This window comes from Centroberyx affinis, unplaced genomic scaffold, assembly GCF_046629955.1.
Source record: "Centroberyx affinis isolate AG114_WGS23_722 - 3 ecotype Tasmania unplaced genomic scaffold, CSIRO-AGI_Caff_v1 ptg004428l_1, whole genome shotgun sequence".
NCBI lineage: Eukaryota > Metazoa > Chordata > Actinopteri > Beryciformes > Berycidae > Centroberyx > Centroberyx affinis.
In genome coordinates this window covers 31,403-46,931 of record NW_027282104.1, presented here as the reverse complement: position 1 = coordinate 46,931, position 15,529 = coordinate 31,403, and the positions used below count along the sequence as shown (strand labels likewise).

General features: G+C 44.7%; 1 protein-coding gene across 1 annotated transcript in view; it reads left to right on the top strand.

Moving 5' to 3' along the window:
* mgaa (MAX dimerization protein MGA a) overlaps positions 1 to 15,529 on the top strand; it is a 41,143-nt gene extending 25,614 nt beyond the window's left edge. The window contains exons 17-26 of the mRNA XM_071543967.1: positions 57 to 179; positions 2,220 to 2,331; positions 2,580 to 2,836; positions 3,742 to 3,866; positions 4,636 to 4,756; positions 5,098 to 5,209; positions 5,475 to 6,104; positions 6,479 to 6,616; positions 7,685 to 7,765; positions 14,466 to 15,529. Of these exons, the coding sequence (XP_071400068.1) occupies positions 57 to 179; positions 2,220 to 2,331; positions 2,580 to 2,836; positions 3,742 to 3,866; positions 4,636 to 4,756; positions 5,098 to 5,209; positions 5,475 to 6,104; positions 6,479 to 6,616; positions 7,685 to 7,765; positions 14,466 to 15,529 (2,763 nt within the window). The remainder of the gene's footprint in view (positions 1 to 56; positions 180 to 2,219; positions 2,332 to 2,579; positions 2,837 to 3,741; positions 3,867 to 4,635; positions 4,757 to 5,097; positions 5,210 to 5,474; positions 6,105 to 6,478; positions 6,617 to 7,684; positions 7,766 to 14,465) is intronic.

Genomic DNA, 15,529 nt, shown 5'->3' with positions numbered 1-15,529 from the left:
ATGTACAGGAGAATAAAGTTATCCTGACGAACCGCTTTTCCCGTTCCTCGCTACAGAAGCGGATTCACAACGCCTTGGAGAGGAACCGGAGAGGCGAGTTGGCCCGGCGGTTTCATGGCCTGAGGAAGATGCTGCCGCTGTCCAGCGAGAAAACTCCAAAGATCAACATCCTGATGAAGGTCAGCAGTAATGACTTTATCTGTTGTAAAGGTGCTGACTCAGCTGGACGATATCCAAAATGTAATATCACAGTACTGTCTAGGGCTGCAACTAACGATTATTTTCATTGTCGATTAATCTGTCGTATATTTTCTCGATTAATCGATTAGTTGTTTGATCTATAAAATGTCAGAAAATGGTGAAAAATGTGGATCAGTGTTTCCCAAAGCCCAAGATGACGTCCTCAAATGTCTTGTTTTGTCCACAACCCAAAGATATTCAGTTTACTGTCATAGAGGAGGAAAGAAACCAGAAAATATTCACATTTAAGAAGCTGGAATCAGAGAATTTTGACTTATTTTTCTTAAAAAATTACTCAAACCGATTAATCGATTATCAAAATAGTTGGCAATTAATTTAATAGTTGACAACTAATCAATTAATCGTTGCAGCTCTAGTACTGTCCTGCCAAAATATTGCGATGTACGATATTATTGCCGTTCGCAGGGTGGGGGGTTTCAATATAAACAAATTAAAAGTTAAAAGTTCGTCATTTACACAAAGTACCAGGAAAAGCTGCTGGTGGCCGACAGTAGCGGAAAGTAACTAAGTACATTTACTCAAGTACTGTACTTCAGTAGAATTTTGAGGTACTTTACTTGAGTATTTCCATTTAATGAGACTTTATACTTTTACTCCACTACATTTCAATTAGGAAATATTGTCCTTTTTAGTCAACTACATTAATCTGACACCTGAAGTTACTAGTTACTTCAGAATACCGTTTTCAACATTCAAGATAAACTTTATTGTCCCACAAAGTGGAAAATTTGGCTTGGGTTTTCACCCATGCTGTGGCCGTAAAAGACAAAACATTCCACATACAAAAAACATACAAAGATGTTAGTAAATAAAAACATACAGCAAGGTTCCTAAAAGCACCTGTAGACAAACAGAAGAAACAAACACATCAATAAAAGCAAAGATCTGCACAAATGGCCTCGTCCTTTTCTTATCTGCCGCTATTTAAAAGTTTTATTGACACAGGGATAAATTAATTTTTAAATCTATTTAATCTGCAACAAATCTGAACCTCCTCCAGAGGGCAGCAGCTGATACTCAGCATGTAGAACATGGGATGTACTTTATACTTCTACTACATTTCAGAGGGAAGTATTGTACTTTTTACTCCACTACCTTTATTTGATAACTTAAGTTACTAGTTACTTTGCAGATTCAGATTATTAATACAAAATATAATCAACTAATAAATTGTGATGTATTATTATAGATTACTGTAAGCTACCCAGCAGTATATAAAGTAGTGGAAATCAGCCCCACCTTTTCCAGCTGCAACATTAAAGTGATGCTTACACATTAATGCATCAATAATTATAATTCAATAATATAATATATACTGTATTATTCTGAAATGGGCCAGTCTGCATAATGAGTACTTTTACTTTTGTTGCTTTAAGTACATTTTGATGCTAATACTTTTGTACTTTTACTTAAGTAACATTTTGAATGCAGGACTTTTAGTTGTAACAGAGTATTTTTATACTGTGGTAATTCTACTTTTACTTAAGTAAAAGATCTGAGTACTTCTTCCACCACTGCTCTCCTATTGACTTGCCTTAGAGTAGCCTGTTCGTAAGTAAACTGCAAGAATGCAGTTTACTTTGTTTGCATATAAAATAGTGAATAAGTTCACAGAATATCACACATGATCAGAGTTGAAGCAACTACTTTAACAAACCTTCGCAGATTAATGCAGAAAAAGTATCGTCATTTGTGCTCTATAGCTGCCCATTTATTAAAAGATGAAAGGACATGCTGGCTTTTCTTTCTTCATATATTCGTCTTTGCTCACACACCTAAGGAGGATTTTTGATCGAGTTCTGCTCACAGCCTCGCACTTGGCGTTTGGACAAAGTGTAACACTACAACACACAGATGGGAGACCGTCCTTAGAAACAAATGTTTTTCTGAGCTTTGCTTTAACTTAAATTTCGGTCCAAACCAAAAACAAAATGTGAGCCGGTGTGTCGCTCTGCCAGGCGCAGCAGGAGATCCACCTGCTGAGGAAGACCGCGAGGAACCTGAGGGAGAAGAAGAAGAACCTGAGGAAGACGAGAGCAGAGCACATCGCCGCTATCGCTCAAAGGACAGGTGAACTACAAAACACTTTATATCATCATAGCTGGTCTGGGGATTCAAACCGGCAACTTTTCAGTCACAAGCCTCTGTAACCTCTCGGCTTGCATCAACAGTGGGTGTTGTTTTGTGTGTGTGTGTGTGTGTGTGTGTGTGTGTGTGTGTGTGTGTGTGTGTGTGTGTGTGTGTGTGTGTGTGTGTGTGTGTGTGTGTGTGTGTGTGTGTGTGTGTGTGTGTGTGTGTGTGTATGTGTGTGTCTGCAGGAGAGACTGCTGACATCATCTACAGGAAGGTCCAGAGGTCGATCTTCACTCAGAAGTTATCTGAGTCCGTCTCGGAGCCGTCAGAGGAAACGCCCGGTGACAGCTTCCTGCCAGGCGGGACAGGAAGTGCGACGCCATTGGACGATAATCTGACAGAAGTGGTGGATCTGTCGGAGGAGACGGAGGAGCAGACGGACAACTCCTCCGACGAGGAGAACGTGGTCGTCACGAAAAACAACGCCATCGACATCAGCAACGTAAGGAGGATTACACCTGTGTGTGTGTGTGTGTGTGTGTGTGTGTGTGTGTGTTTGTGTGTGTTTGTGTATGTGTGTGTTTTACTCTTCCAGTGAGTAAAAGGAAAACTCCAGCTGTTAAAAGCATCGGCTATTGATGTTCTTCTCATCTCTGGCTCCATCCAGTCGTCTGTTGTGTTTTTCTTCTTGGTGGATAACCGGCCAATCACAGACGAGGTGACGTCACCTCCAGATGTTTCCAGTCTGATATGAGAAAATGTTTCAAGATGTAAAACCTCAGCGGTAAACGTCAGGTTTTGGTGTCAGTCCCTCAGGATCAAAGAGCGAGGGCTTCTTTCTAGAGCCGCCATTTTGCACCAAGAGACGTTCAACAATCATACAGGGAGAGATCCATCAGAGAAGAGGAGAGAGACCAGTTTCTCCACCACAGGAGCAGGAGAGAGACCAGCATGCACTGCAGAAGCAGGAGAGAGACCAGAATGCACTGCAGGAGCAGGAGAGAGACCAGAATGCACTGCAGGAGCAGGAGAGCGACCAGAATGCACTGCAGCAGAGAGACAGGCTGTGTAATGGCGGCCGCTAAACCAGCAGCTGAATGATCAGAAGCTGTTTATCTGCCCGTAACTTCAGGTTTGACTGAAAGCAACAAATTCACATCCCTTGTCTGTGGGTTGTCAAAAGGCATTCTGGGAAATGTAGGAAATCACTAAGTACAGTAGAAGTAGGCGAGGCAGGTTGAGGGAAAGTGGGCACAAAAACACAGTAAAAAACACTTCTCCTGATCCGACCTGAACGCAGCACCAACCAAACAAAACCAGTGCATCCAAAGTTTTCCACCAACAAACACCGGGACCTCCGGAGCCGGTAGCCATGTTGCTTCACTCTGCTTCCTGTCTTTGTCGCAGGATGATGATGTCAGCGACGCGGAGAGCGTGGAGAGCGTGGACATCGAGACGGTGGAGGAACGCGATCAGCTGTACCCGGCTCAGAGAAAAATGCTGTTGCTGATGAAGAAGAGCCTGACCTCAGAGTAAGTCCAAGTCAAGTCCAAGTCATTAATGTCAAGTCTCAAGTCTAAATGTAGAACAGCAAGTCAAGTCAGGACAAATCAAGAGTCCAGTATCAATTTAATATCTTAAAGAAAACTAAATATCTAGGACTTTTCAATGCAATATGGTTTTAATAGGATAAAAACTCGGTAAGAGCATCATGAGTTTGATTTCTATAATCAGTTTCAACTTCAATAAATTCAATCATTCCATACAAATTCAGAAAACAGAATTTAAATTCAGTCGTCTGCTGGAACAAATCTCATCACTTTCAATCTAAGTCATTTACACAAACACAAGATCTCAAGTCAAGACTTTAGAAACCTTTTCAAGTCATCAGAGTACAAGTCAGAGTCAAGTCCCAAGACACCAGAACCCAAGTCAAGTCCAGTCTCAAGCTATTACAATTGTGACTCGAGTCCAAGTCATGTGATTCGATTCCCCGCCTCTGGGGAATATTGATCCTGATCGTCTGTCTTTCTCCAGCATTTTTCTATCATCTTGATCATTCTCTGGTCACAGAAATATTTGTTCCATCTGTTGTCTGGGTGCTGTGACCTCTGACCTCTGACCCTTGACCGGCTTACTGTTGGTTGCTTGTAATGTTGGTGATGTAGGAATTGAACTTCATTCTACTGTTGCAGTCATTAGCCATTATGCCAAATAACACCAAAAAACCCCAAATGAAAGCATCTCAGCCTCAGCAGTCTGACTCGGTGGAAATAAATTCCTCGTCCTTTATTTTCTCAGCAGAAGCGGTTTGAGTGTGAAGAAGAGTTTCTACCAGCAGATGGCAGCTGGTTTCAAGGCTCTGAGTTCGGCCTTGAACATCAACACTAAACACCTTCCCAAGGTCTTCCTCCTGGACCAGGTAAGACCAGGAGGGGTTACCGATGAGTATAATCAGTGTTGGGAATTATCCGGTTTATGATCAAGTGAATCAACAGACTACCAGTCCGGTAACTTAGCCACACAATGGCCGACAGTTCAGTCAGGCACGAGCTTACTGTCCTGGAAATACAGACATTATTTTTCCCTCCTTGAGATAAAGGACAAAAATATAGTGGTGAGCTGTAGTCTATGTGCAGGTGTGAAAACTTTATCCACATCAAAGACTAGCAATTCTAATCTTCTGAAGCACTTGCTGTGGATTGGTAAAAAAGAGCTGAACAATTCAAGACAGAGCGGTGTTTGGTGTTTGCTGCCTTTCAGGCCTGTAAGGAGATCCAGCTGCTGCAGAATCAGGAAAGAAGGCTGGAGAGTCTGAAGTCCTGTCTGAGCCAGCAGAGAGCCGCCTACATCAAGGAAATCTCCCTTCGGTCCGGTAAGGAACGCCATCTAGAACCAGGAACCAGGCCAGCAGAACCTGACTGACGTGTCTCCATCCAGACGTCACAGTGAACACGTTTCAACTAGACCTCCACGATGATGATGATGAAGGCTGTCTAATTGAAACATGTCCAGTGTGACTACATGGGGGACAATTTGTTGACTTGTTTAATCACTAAAGATCCAGTGCAGTGATTTTGATCCAGAAGTTGCCACCAAACTAGGAAAGTTTAGCAAAACTTCTTCTGTCCGTCCTGCAGGGAAGAGCGAGCAGCGAATCCTGAGGAAGCTTCAGCTTCTGTCTGCCAAGCAGAGGAGACTGGAGCAGGAGCAGGAGAGCGTCAGGCCGCCACCAGAGGGCGCTACAGCCAAACCCCCGGGGGGCGCTACAGCCAAACCCCCGGGGGGCGCTACAGCCAAACCCCCGGGGGGCGCTACAGCCAAACCCCCGGGGGGCGCTACAGCCAAACCCCCGGGGGGCGCTACAGCCAAACCCCCGGGGGGCGCTACAGCCAAACCACCAGGGGGCGCTACAGCTGACAAACCACCAGAAGGCGCTACAGCTAAAAAAACACAAGCAGGCGGAGCAGCCAGTCAGGCTCCAGGCGGCGCCAACAGTCACTACGCTTCGAGCCCCGGACCTCCGGCCGCCGCCCCGCCGCAGGCCCAGCAGGCTTCTGTAACCCCCAGCCGGACCTCCGCCCCCCCGCCCGCCCAGCCGTCCAATACGAACAGCCAGAGGGTCGTGCTCGTACCGACGCCCCTCCTGGCCCCTCCCAGTCTATCCCACAATCCATCGCCGGTGAGGGACAGGCCGAGGACGATTCCCAACATCCTGTCCCGCAGGAAGCCGCCGCCTCCTCCCCCCCCGCACACGGAGCCTGTCGAGGGTAAGACCCCCGAATCAGGGGAGGACTGTCCCCCACGATGAGGGACTGTGGACGTCCGTCCGTCACACACAGTATGTCCGACGCCACTGATCACATTTTGACAAAACTTAAGGATGTGTCTCTTTGCTTCGGCATTTTCAAAATTGCACTAATTGGGCGAAGGGAGCCACAGCATTCATTTAATTGTCTGTACATCACACATAATATCAGTATCCTGGACGCCAGTGAAAAGCTCCTCCTCTTCCGCTTTCCCTGCCGCAGACAATCAGTGTCTCTAAAGCAAATCTGAGCTTTTGAAATGTCGACTAATGAATTTCAGGTAGAAAAACGAGCCGAACTGGGGATGCACTGTAGTGTTTTTGTGTTTTTTCCAGACGACCCCCCGTCCATCCAGGCCCTGGTACCGGCTGAGGTTCTGTCGCTGGTCGGGGCTTCGTTGCCGGGGCAACAGGTCCTGACCCTGAGCCCCCTGGTCCCGGGTCCGACCCTGCTTCAGACCTCTCCCACACCAGGTACTGACTGCTTCAGTGCAGCTACTTACACTCTGAGTACTGGTACTGAAAAAGTACAAACTGTATAAATACTATACTATTTTCCAAATCCCATACTCAAGTTTGTTGTATCTCTTGTATTTACTATGGTCAGTCTGCATGAAATTTACAAATGTAAATGCTTGTAAAAAAAAAACAGTTTTACACACAGATTAAGTTTACATTTGACCAGAAAATAATACTCCAGATGACTTTAGATCATCATTAGTCTCAATAAAAGAGACAACATCTCATGTGTTTTCAAGTATATCATGTATTTTTCCCTGTTTTGGTATTGCCTTTTATAATATTACATTTTATCAAGTTCACACAGCTAGCTAGCAACCGCTAATTAGGTAGCTTAATCAAACATCAAGAAAAAATTCTCCAAGCTTTGTTTTTGCGACGTTTGTTCCTATAGTCTTTCAAATAAAAGTTGTATAGAATATAGAGCTTTGTTCATGAAACGTATTGACACCAGGGGAGGTCACACAGACACTCGGGGTGCAGCCATGTGACTAGCGAGGGAAGCTGAATGCTAGCCAAACACATGGCAGGTAGCCGGACGCACACTGTGTAACACTTCTGAACGGGACTTTAAGTGTTCAACAGGAGACTGTTTCTGGAGTTTCAATTCCCCCACTTCAAAACAATTCACAGTTTTATGGGAAAACATCTAAATTACTTACTTCTTGTAACTTGCTAGCTGCATTAGCATAGTTCAGCGTTCTTGCTAGCAGCTCTGGTTTTGGAATAGTTTGAAGCCGCCATCCGCCTTTCCTTCAAGTTCACCGACTTTTCTTTGGATCTAAAATATTTTAGAAGCAAATCACACTTTGTAGCACTGAAAAGACAATGTTTTGATTTGATTTAAGGAGAGTTCAGGGAGTTTTTGGGAAGCTCCTTTTCACACAGCCATGCTGTTTAGCGGTTCCCACATGACTCTAAATTACTTGTATAATTATTCTTGTATACTTTTCAGCAGCTCCAAGTATTAATTTTTTTTGGCATAATGTAAAGCCATGTGCTCTTCCTCTGTGGACTCTGCAGGCGTGGCGTCGGTCACCCTCAACATCTCCAATCTGACCAATCAGCAAATCCATCTGACCTCGCTGCCCCACCCCCCGCCTGGTAAGATCTACAGCAGCACAGCACTGCTCACTGCTACTAACCTCACAGGTAACTCAATAACTACACAACCTGACTAGCTAGCTGACTCACTGACTGACTGGCTAATTAACTAATGAGTTAACTTAAAGCTAACAGACTGACAAACTATTAATTAATGAAGTGAAAAACTAAACGACTGACTAACAGAGCATCTAGCTAATAAATTGATTACATAATTAACTAACAAATGGACTGACCAGCTAATCAGCTGACGTACAGCATGCTAACACCAAATAACTGGAGCTGATTAGATATAGCTAATAGATCAGATATCAGATGTTTGTGTGTATATATACATTTAATGGATGTACAGTAAATGTTCAGGACTTTGTAAGGTTGGACCTGCTGCCTTCATATTCCACCACGACTCAAAATATTGCTTCATTCTTCATAAACCATCTTACCCAGTTAACCCAGTGGGATCAATAAAGTTTCAACTCATCAACCAAATACAGATTCAAATGTATTTAAAACTCTAATGACTAATGTAGTTTGATCAGGAACACATCACAGGAAGGTGAAAAATGTCTTCAGTCTGATGAATCAAACCATAAACAAATCACTGATTTGGCCTTTGACTCATTGGCCTTATTCACAGAGATCAGCTGATGCATGTCGTCTCACTCAGGTCGCCATTATCCAATTAATCAATGAACACCAACTGCCATCATATTCACGCCCACTAGGGGGCGATGTTCTGGTGCAGCTGACGCGGAACTAAGTTAAAGTTATGATGAAATGAAAAATGTTTTTTTTACCATGTTAGCTAATTCTCTATCATAATGTCCCCCTATTTAACAATAAATGCCAAAAAATTAACATTTTTATTTTCTTGTAATTTTACATCAAAATCCCTTTTTGAGGGGGGGGGTGAGGAGTCTCTCTCTGTCTGTCTGTCTCTCTCTCTGTCTGTCTCTCTCTCTCTGTCTGTCTGTCTGTCTGTCTCTCTCTCTCTGTCTGTCTGTCTCTCTCTCTCTCTCTCTGTCTGTCTCTCTTTGTCTCTGTCTCTGTCTCTCTCTGTCTGTCTCTCTTTGTCTCTCTCTCTCTCTCTCTGTCTGTATCTCTCTGTCTCTCTCTGTCTGTCTCTCTGTCTGTCTGTCTCTCTCTGTCTGTCTCTCTCTCTGTCTGTATCTCTCTGTCTCTCTCTGTCTGTCTCTCTGTCTGTCTGTCTCTCTGTCTGTCTGTCTCTCTCTCTGTCTGTCTCTCTCTCTGTCTGTATCTCTCTGTCTCTCTCTGTCTGTCTCTCTCTCTGTCTGTCTCTCTCTCTCTGTCTGTCTCTGTCTTGCATTAATCAACACAGCAGGCTCTTCCTAGATCTTGCTCTGCATGTCTTTACATGTGAAGCTGGAGGATCCTTCATGATGTTTACAGTGTGGAGAAGCAGACTGCTGTCCTCTGTCTCCTCCCTCTGGTTTCTCTGGTTTCCTTTAACTGAACCTCTCTCTCTATTAGCTTGCATCTTAGCTTATGCTTTAGCTAACATGAGTGTTAAAATAGCTAGGGAGACTAACGTTACCTATAGCTAGTTTATTGACATATTTCTTCTGCACATGGTGATGTCGCTCGCCACTGTAAACCAAGTGTGGAGGAAGATGGGGACACAGATTACCTGCTCTTCTTCAATCCTGCTTTAATGTTTGCTTCACACTGTATTTACAGTTTTCTGTATTCCTCTAAAAATCAAAACATTTTTTGTTCTTATTTTTCCTTGGTGGGGAACCGTGAAGCGCTCATCGCTCATCCCAGTGCTGCTGTCCCCTTTGGTCCACTAGCATGCTGGACTCAAGGAAACAGGCCGTACTCTTTGAACGCAGTGAAATCTTTTTCACATTAAAAGTCAAGATCAGGATCAGCAACCTATTGAGTTTCTATGTGGGGGAAAATTTGATTTAATCCTCTTGGATAAAGGAGTAGACGAATCCCCCGGCGTCGCCTCGCCTTAGAGGTCTTCACGGGTCTACCCGGACCCTAGGATCCGAGACCCGACCCGACGTTGTATTATGGTCAATCGGGTCCGGGTCGGGTCCCGTTCTATTACCGCGGGTCCCGGGTCTGTTTATCATTATGTGTAATACCCGAGTGGATTAGGCTGACCTAGGATCAGATTACAAGAGCGAAAATAAGGTGAAAAAAACGCTGAGCGGCGCCAGCGAGTCGGAGCGGAGGAAAGGAGCAAGATGGAAACCTTCTTCACTGAGGTGAAAAATAAGATAAAAGAAAATGTATATATAGAGGTCAAACCTAGCGGCTCCTCTTCTGTTGTAGCTGCTAGATCCATGATGGAGTCTCACTGCCATCTACTGGACAAACTGTAGAACGGCACAACTTGGCAAGTCTTTCTGTTGTTTTGATCTCCTTTCATTAGGCACCATATGTTGTATTTGACATGATAAACGCTTTTAGCAGCAGAACGGCATTTTTAGCAGCAATTTTAATTACCGGGTTTGTCGGGTCCATAAAATAGACCAGACCCGATCCTCTCTCCTCTCGGACATGCACCGGGTCGGGTCTGTAATATCTCGGGCAGAAACGGGTCGGTATATATATATTTTTAAAAATTAGTTTAGAGGTCTTCACGGGTCCAAAATGATGGACCCGTGAAGACCTCTACCTCTACCTCGCCTCCTTCGCCGCCGCCAGCCGCACCTTCGACCGGAGGATCGTCCGCTGGATTTCAGCGCGGACTCGCTCGGTGGATCGAAGCGCAGACTCTCTAAAGGACCGTTTGGTTTCATCTGTGTTTCCACGTTCAGTTCAGTCACAAAGGACGCAGCTGACTGCAGAAACTGCCGGTCTGTCTCAAACGGAGAAGTTCTCTAGCAAGAAACCGGCAGAGACACGAGAGAAGCCTGGAGAGGTAAATGAGTCAGCGCTGACCCGCCTGCCTGTCCGTGACAAACCGCTAGCTGTAACCTTAGCTAACTAATGTTGTGTTTACATATGTTGAGGAAAGTTACTTAGCTGTATTTATCATTAGGAAACATTACGTACCAGAGCTTTGTTGTGCTACGTAACATTTTCAAAGGAAAGTTCACCTCACCTCATTCTGTTTGCCAGGGCTTTTTAAGAAATCTAGGGCAACACTCATCTGCACTGTAATATTTATTTATTTATATCTTTTTCATTTTCTTTGAAATGTGATTTTAATGCACTTTTCACTTTTCTAATCCTCTTGCACTGTCTTTTCTTTTCTTTCATTTCACTTGATTTGAACTGCACTAGTTTACTTTTTAAGTCTTTTATCTTGTGGATCTCTTGTCTGTACTTTTGCACTTGTTAATTGTAAATTTTTTACCTTTACTGTATTTTATATTGCTCTGTAAAGCACTTTGAATTGCCTCAGTGTATGAAATGTGCTGTACAAATAAAGCTGCCTTGCCTTCACCTTGGTTCCTTTTTGTTGTAGAAAACAGAAGTGAGGACAAACATCAGCTCAACACAAACCCTCCAGCCTGCGGACACAGGGGCCCAGTCGGGGGCCCAGTCGGGGGTCCAGGAACCCAAACCTGCTGACACCCGGTCAGAGCCAGCGAGCCCGACACAAAGGATTTTGGAAGTAAGTTTCAGTTTTTCCGAATAGATTCTCTGAAAGAAACATGTTTGTGTCCTTATTATTTCTCAGAACAGACTAATCCAGACAACAAACTCTGAAACGGTTAAAGGTTCACGATTTCAGTCAATCTTTATTTTAATTCCAGGTGTTTTCTGGAGTCCTGAGCACGATGTTCCCCACACAGCAGCAAAGCAGGTACCAGTCGTTCCTCCAGAATCCACCGACCCGGGACGCTGCAGTCCGGCTCGAGTTGAAGACGATGGAGATTTGAGCAGAACTCTTCCGGAAGTCGCTGTAGGTGTTAATCTGCTGTTATGTTTGATGGCAGTTATCATAGCTTCACATAAATAAGTTCATAAATAAGTATAAAAACAGACATATAGGTCTATATAGTTATATGAAATTACAACTTGCTCTGGCTTCATATTATTTGCTTATTTACATGGAGGCAGGTGAAGATGACCGAGGGAAACCAGGAGCAGAGACAGAATCTCACAGGGAAGCAGGAGGAGGGATCAGAGGATTTAGACGCCGTTTTATTATCGTGAAGACGCAGAAAATCGGAGTCCAAAGCCAAAGCAGGATTTCCTTTTTACAACCAAAATGTCCTTTTTTTGGACGAACCTGACAAAATGAATTTCTGCATCAAACACAGCGTGACGTTTAGCCAGGAGAGTTTCACTGAGCTGCAGCCGGTCCGACTCTGTTCACTTGTTATTTAAAAAAAAAAAATACACTCTTAATTAAAAGTGTGTAAAACTGTACATAGTTGTGTGATGCTGTTGTAAATCAAAGTATGGACTTCAAATGTAAAAAATGTTTAGGTGCAAAGCTCCTCGTGGATCCAGAAAGTAACCCACTCACACACACACATTCATTCATTCATTCATTCATTCATTCATTCGTTCGTTCACAGTGAGCCTGCCTGCCCCTAGTGGCCGTTCGGAGGCATGACACACCGGATGCTGAGACTCTGTGCTTGTATCTCTTTGTATCTCTTACATCTGTATATCTTTGGATCAAAAACAATAAAGAAAATGTGTGCAAGTTTGAGTATTGAGGTTCTTCTTTGTGCTTTGATTATTTTCCTTGCTGAGACAGAGGCTTTTGTTCAGACTGCAGGTAAATCCGATTTGTTTCTCCAGTCCGATCTTTAGTTCTGACTGTCCACGCTGGTATTTGCAAGCGATCAGGTCGGATTTGCGTGTTCAGGCGGCGTTAAGCTAGCTGCATCGGTTGCCGTGGGAACGGCGTAGGCGCGTGTACGCACGGTAACTGACTTGAACTGTTATTCAAATACGGAACCAAAACAAAAATCTGCAAATGCAGAACGGAGATGTTTGGTCTCTCGGCCGGGAGAGAGAAAGGAGAGAGAAACACAGTGATGCTTTGCAGCGATGCCTCGCCTCCATCTTGGTTTCTGGCGCTCTGGATGTGACTCCTGCAGGACAGACTGAAACCGTCCAGAGCGTCAGACTGAGACGCTTCTGCAGAAATACGATCTGAATACAGAGACGACCTCATACAGATGAGGCTTCAGTCTCATTTAGAGATTTTCCGATACCAGTTTTCCTTCCCGATACCGATTCCGATACCTGAACTTGCGTATCGGCCGATACCAGTGCGTTAAAACAAATATATATATTAATATTATTTTTTAACAGCAGTATACTACTAACCCTGTATGGATGTGATATGATTGCTATCATTGTTGTATGGCCTGGCTCAGGTTAGACTCTTTGTAAAACATGAACAAATACATACAGAGAATGAACGCCATAGAACTTTATTATCTAGTTTGACAGTCAGTCATAACTGAAAAAGAACATAAATAAATAAATCTAGGAATAAATAACAATTCCTTTAAAAAACTGTGAAAGTGCAGCCACAATTTAGTAAAATAAAAGACATTTAAAATTTTAAATAGTACAGTAACAGTATAAATTTAGTATATAAGTACAGATTTCCGGGAAAACGGCCGTTTTATCCTGGTGAAACTACTTTAAAGTGGATTTTTTTCAGGGCTAATAAATTACGTGATATCAGATCGGTGCATAGACTCGCCGATACCCGATCCATTTTAGGCGTCGGGGGCATTTCCAATACTGATATCGGAACAACTCTAATCTCATTTGTCTCTCTGTTGGCTTGAACCGGTCTGTCCTCCTCTCCTCTGACCTCTGACCTCTGACCTCGCTCATTAACAGGCCGTGTTCTCTGTAAACTCTACAGACTGCAGCTGTTTCTGATGCTGACCCAGCAGACCACCATATCTGCTGCTTTACAGTACTGTGCAAAACTCTGTAAAGTGAAGATGCTTTCAAAAATAATGAAATGAAAAGTTTCTAAATATCAAAAAATTTACAAAAACGCAGAAAACAAAAAAAATAAACATCTAAGACAAAATTTATAAACTCTTGGGTGCCTGAGACAGACAGTGCTGTGCAAAATAATAAGATGTTCAAAAAAACAAATGTCATACAGGTTCAATCTCATTATTGCAAAACACACATTTAATATCAATAAAGTTTTCAAAATCCTCGCTCTAACATTCATGATGCCGCAGATCCTTAAACTCAGATTTAAGAAATAAAAAATGGATAAAAAACAGCCGCAGAGTTTGTATTTCAACTCAGACGTTCACCTAAGAATCTATATTACGTGTGTGTTGTTTTTGTGGTGTTACCTTCCTTTAATATCAAGATCACATCAGATGAAACTTTATTGATCCTGTGGGGAAATCCGGTCGCTGCAGCAGCAAAAAAAAAAAAAAAGAATATAATTAAGAATCGAGGAAATGAGAGGTAGTAAACACTTAGAAATGTAAGACTGAAAAGTATGCAAAAATAAATTAACCATAGCTTTATGAGGATTGATTTATTGATTGATTCATTGATTGATTCATTCATTCACAGTCGGCCTGTCTGCCCCCTAGTGGCCGTTAGGTGGCATGGTAACGTTTCCAGACCAGACTGAACCAGGATCCTTCGCTCCTCTTCTTCTTTGAGTGTTTTGGTGTTTTGGTGTTTTGGTGTTTTCTCCTTCCTGTTCTCAGCACTGCAGACGCTTCCTGACTGCAGCTGATCTAAATGTTTTTCTCACCCGCAGCCCGCAACTTCCCCACCATGTTGCATCTGGTTCAACCTCCGTCACCGCAACCACAGCAACAAGAACAACTGCAACAGCAACAACAACAACAACTTCCACCAGAACCTCCGCCACCCCCCCATTCTGCCTCCAGTGAGTCTGGAGGATTTGAGACTGTTAAGACTCTCAAAATGTATCCTAAACTTCTGATCAAGGTCCAGAAGGTCCCAACTCAGGACCAGGACCAGGAGGAGCCTCTGTCCCAGACACAAGTCCACAAACCTGGGACCTCCTCACCGTCTGGCCCCTCCGCTCCAGGAACCGAACCCTCACCTTCACTGGGCCAGAGCGCTGGACGAGGGGCCGGACCTCCTGGAGCAGGACCTCCAGAAGAGGAAGAGGAGGAGCAGGAGGAGCAGGAGGTGACGGCGTCTGAGAAGATCCTCGGCTCCTCTCACCGTCAGCAGCTCAGCTCCTCCCAGCAGGAGGAGGAGGAGGAGGAGGAGGAGGCACATGAGGACAGCGATGCAGAGAGTCTGACGTCGCTCCTGAACGAGCTGGTCTTCCTGAACCAGCAGATCTGTGCGGCGGAGGGCGGAGCTCCGGCCTCGCCGCCCCGGAAACCCTCCGCCCCGCCGGGGCAGGAGGCGGCAGGAGGCCGGGCCCCTGTCCCGGACCTCCGGGACGTTCTCGCTTCTCCAGGAACAGACTCTGTGGGAGGAGCGGAGGAGCCGGGGCGTTCCCAGAGTCCTTTGCTCCTGGAGCTGGATGAGGACCTGAGTGGGAGCGCCGCAGAGAAGGAGGCGATGCTGAACGGTCACACGGAGACTCGGACCGAACGGCCAGGATCCGGCTGCCCTGCCGACGGATGCGGTCAGCTACAAAACCCACAATGCAGTGCGAAAGGCGGCGCCCTGACCCCGCCCCCGCTGTTGCAGATGAAGGTGGGCGGGGGCGGAGGAGGGGGCGGAGCCACGGCGGTGGAACCCAGCAGTGAGAAAGCAGGAGGGAGGGAGGGCGGCGTGGCCTGGAGACCGATGCCTAGGCTGGTTCCTCTGGGCCTGAGGAGCAACCAGCACACCTGA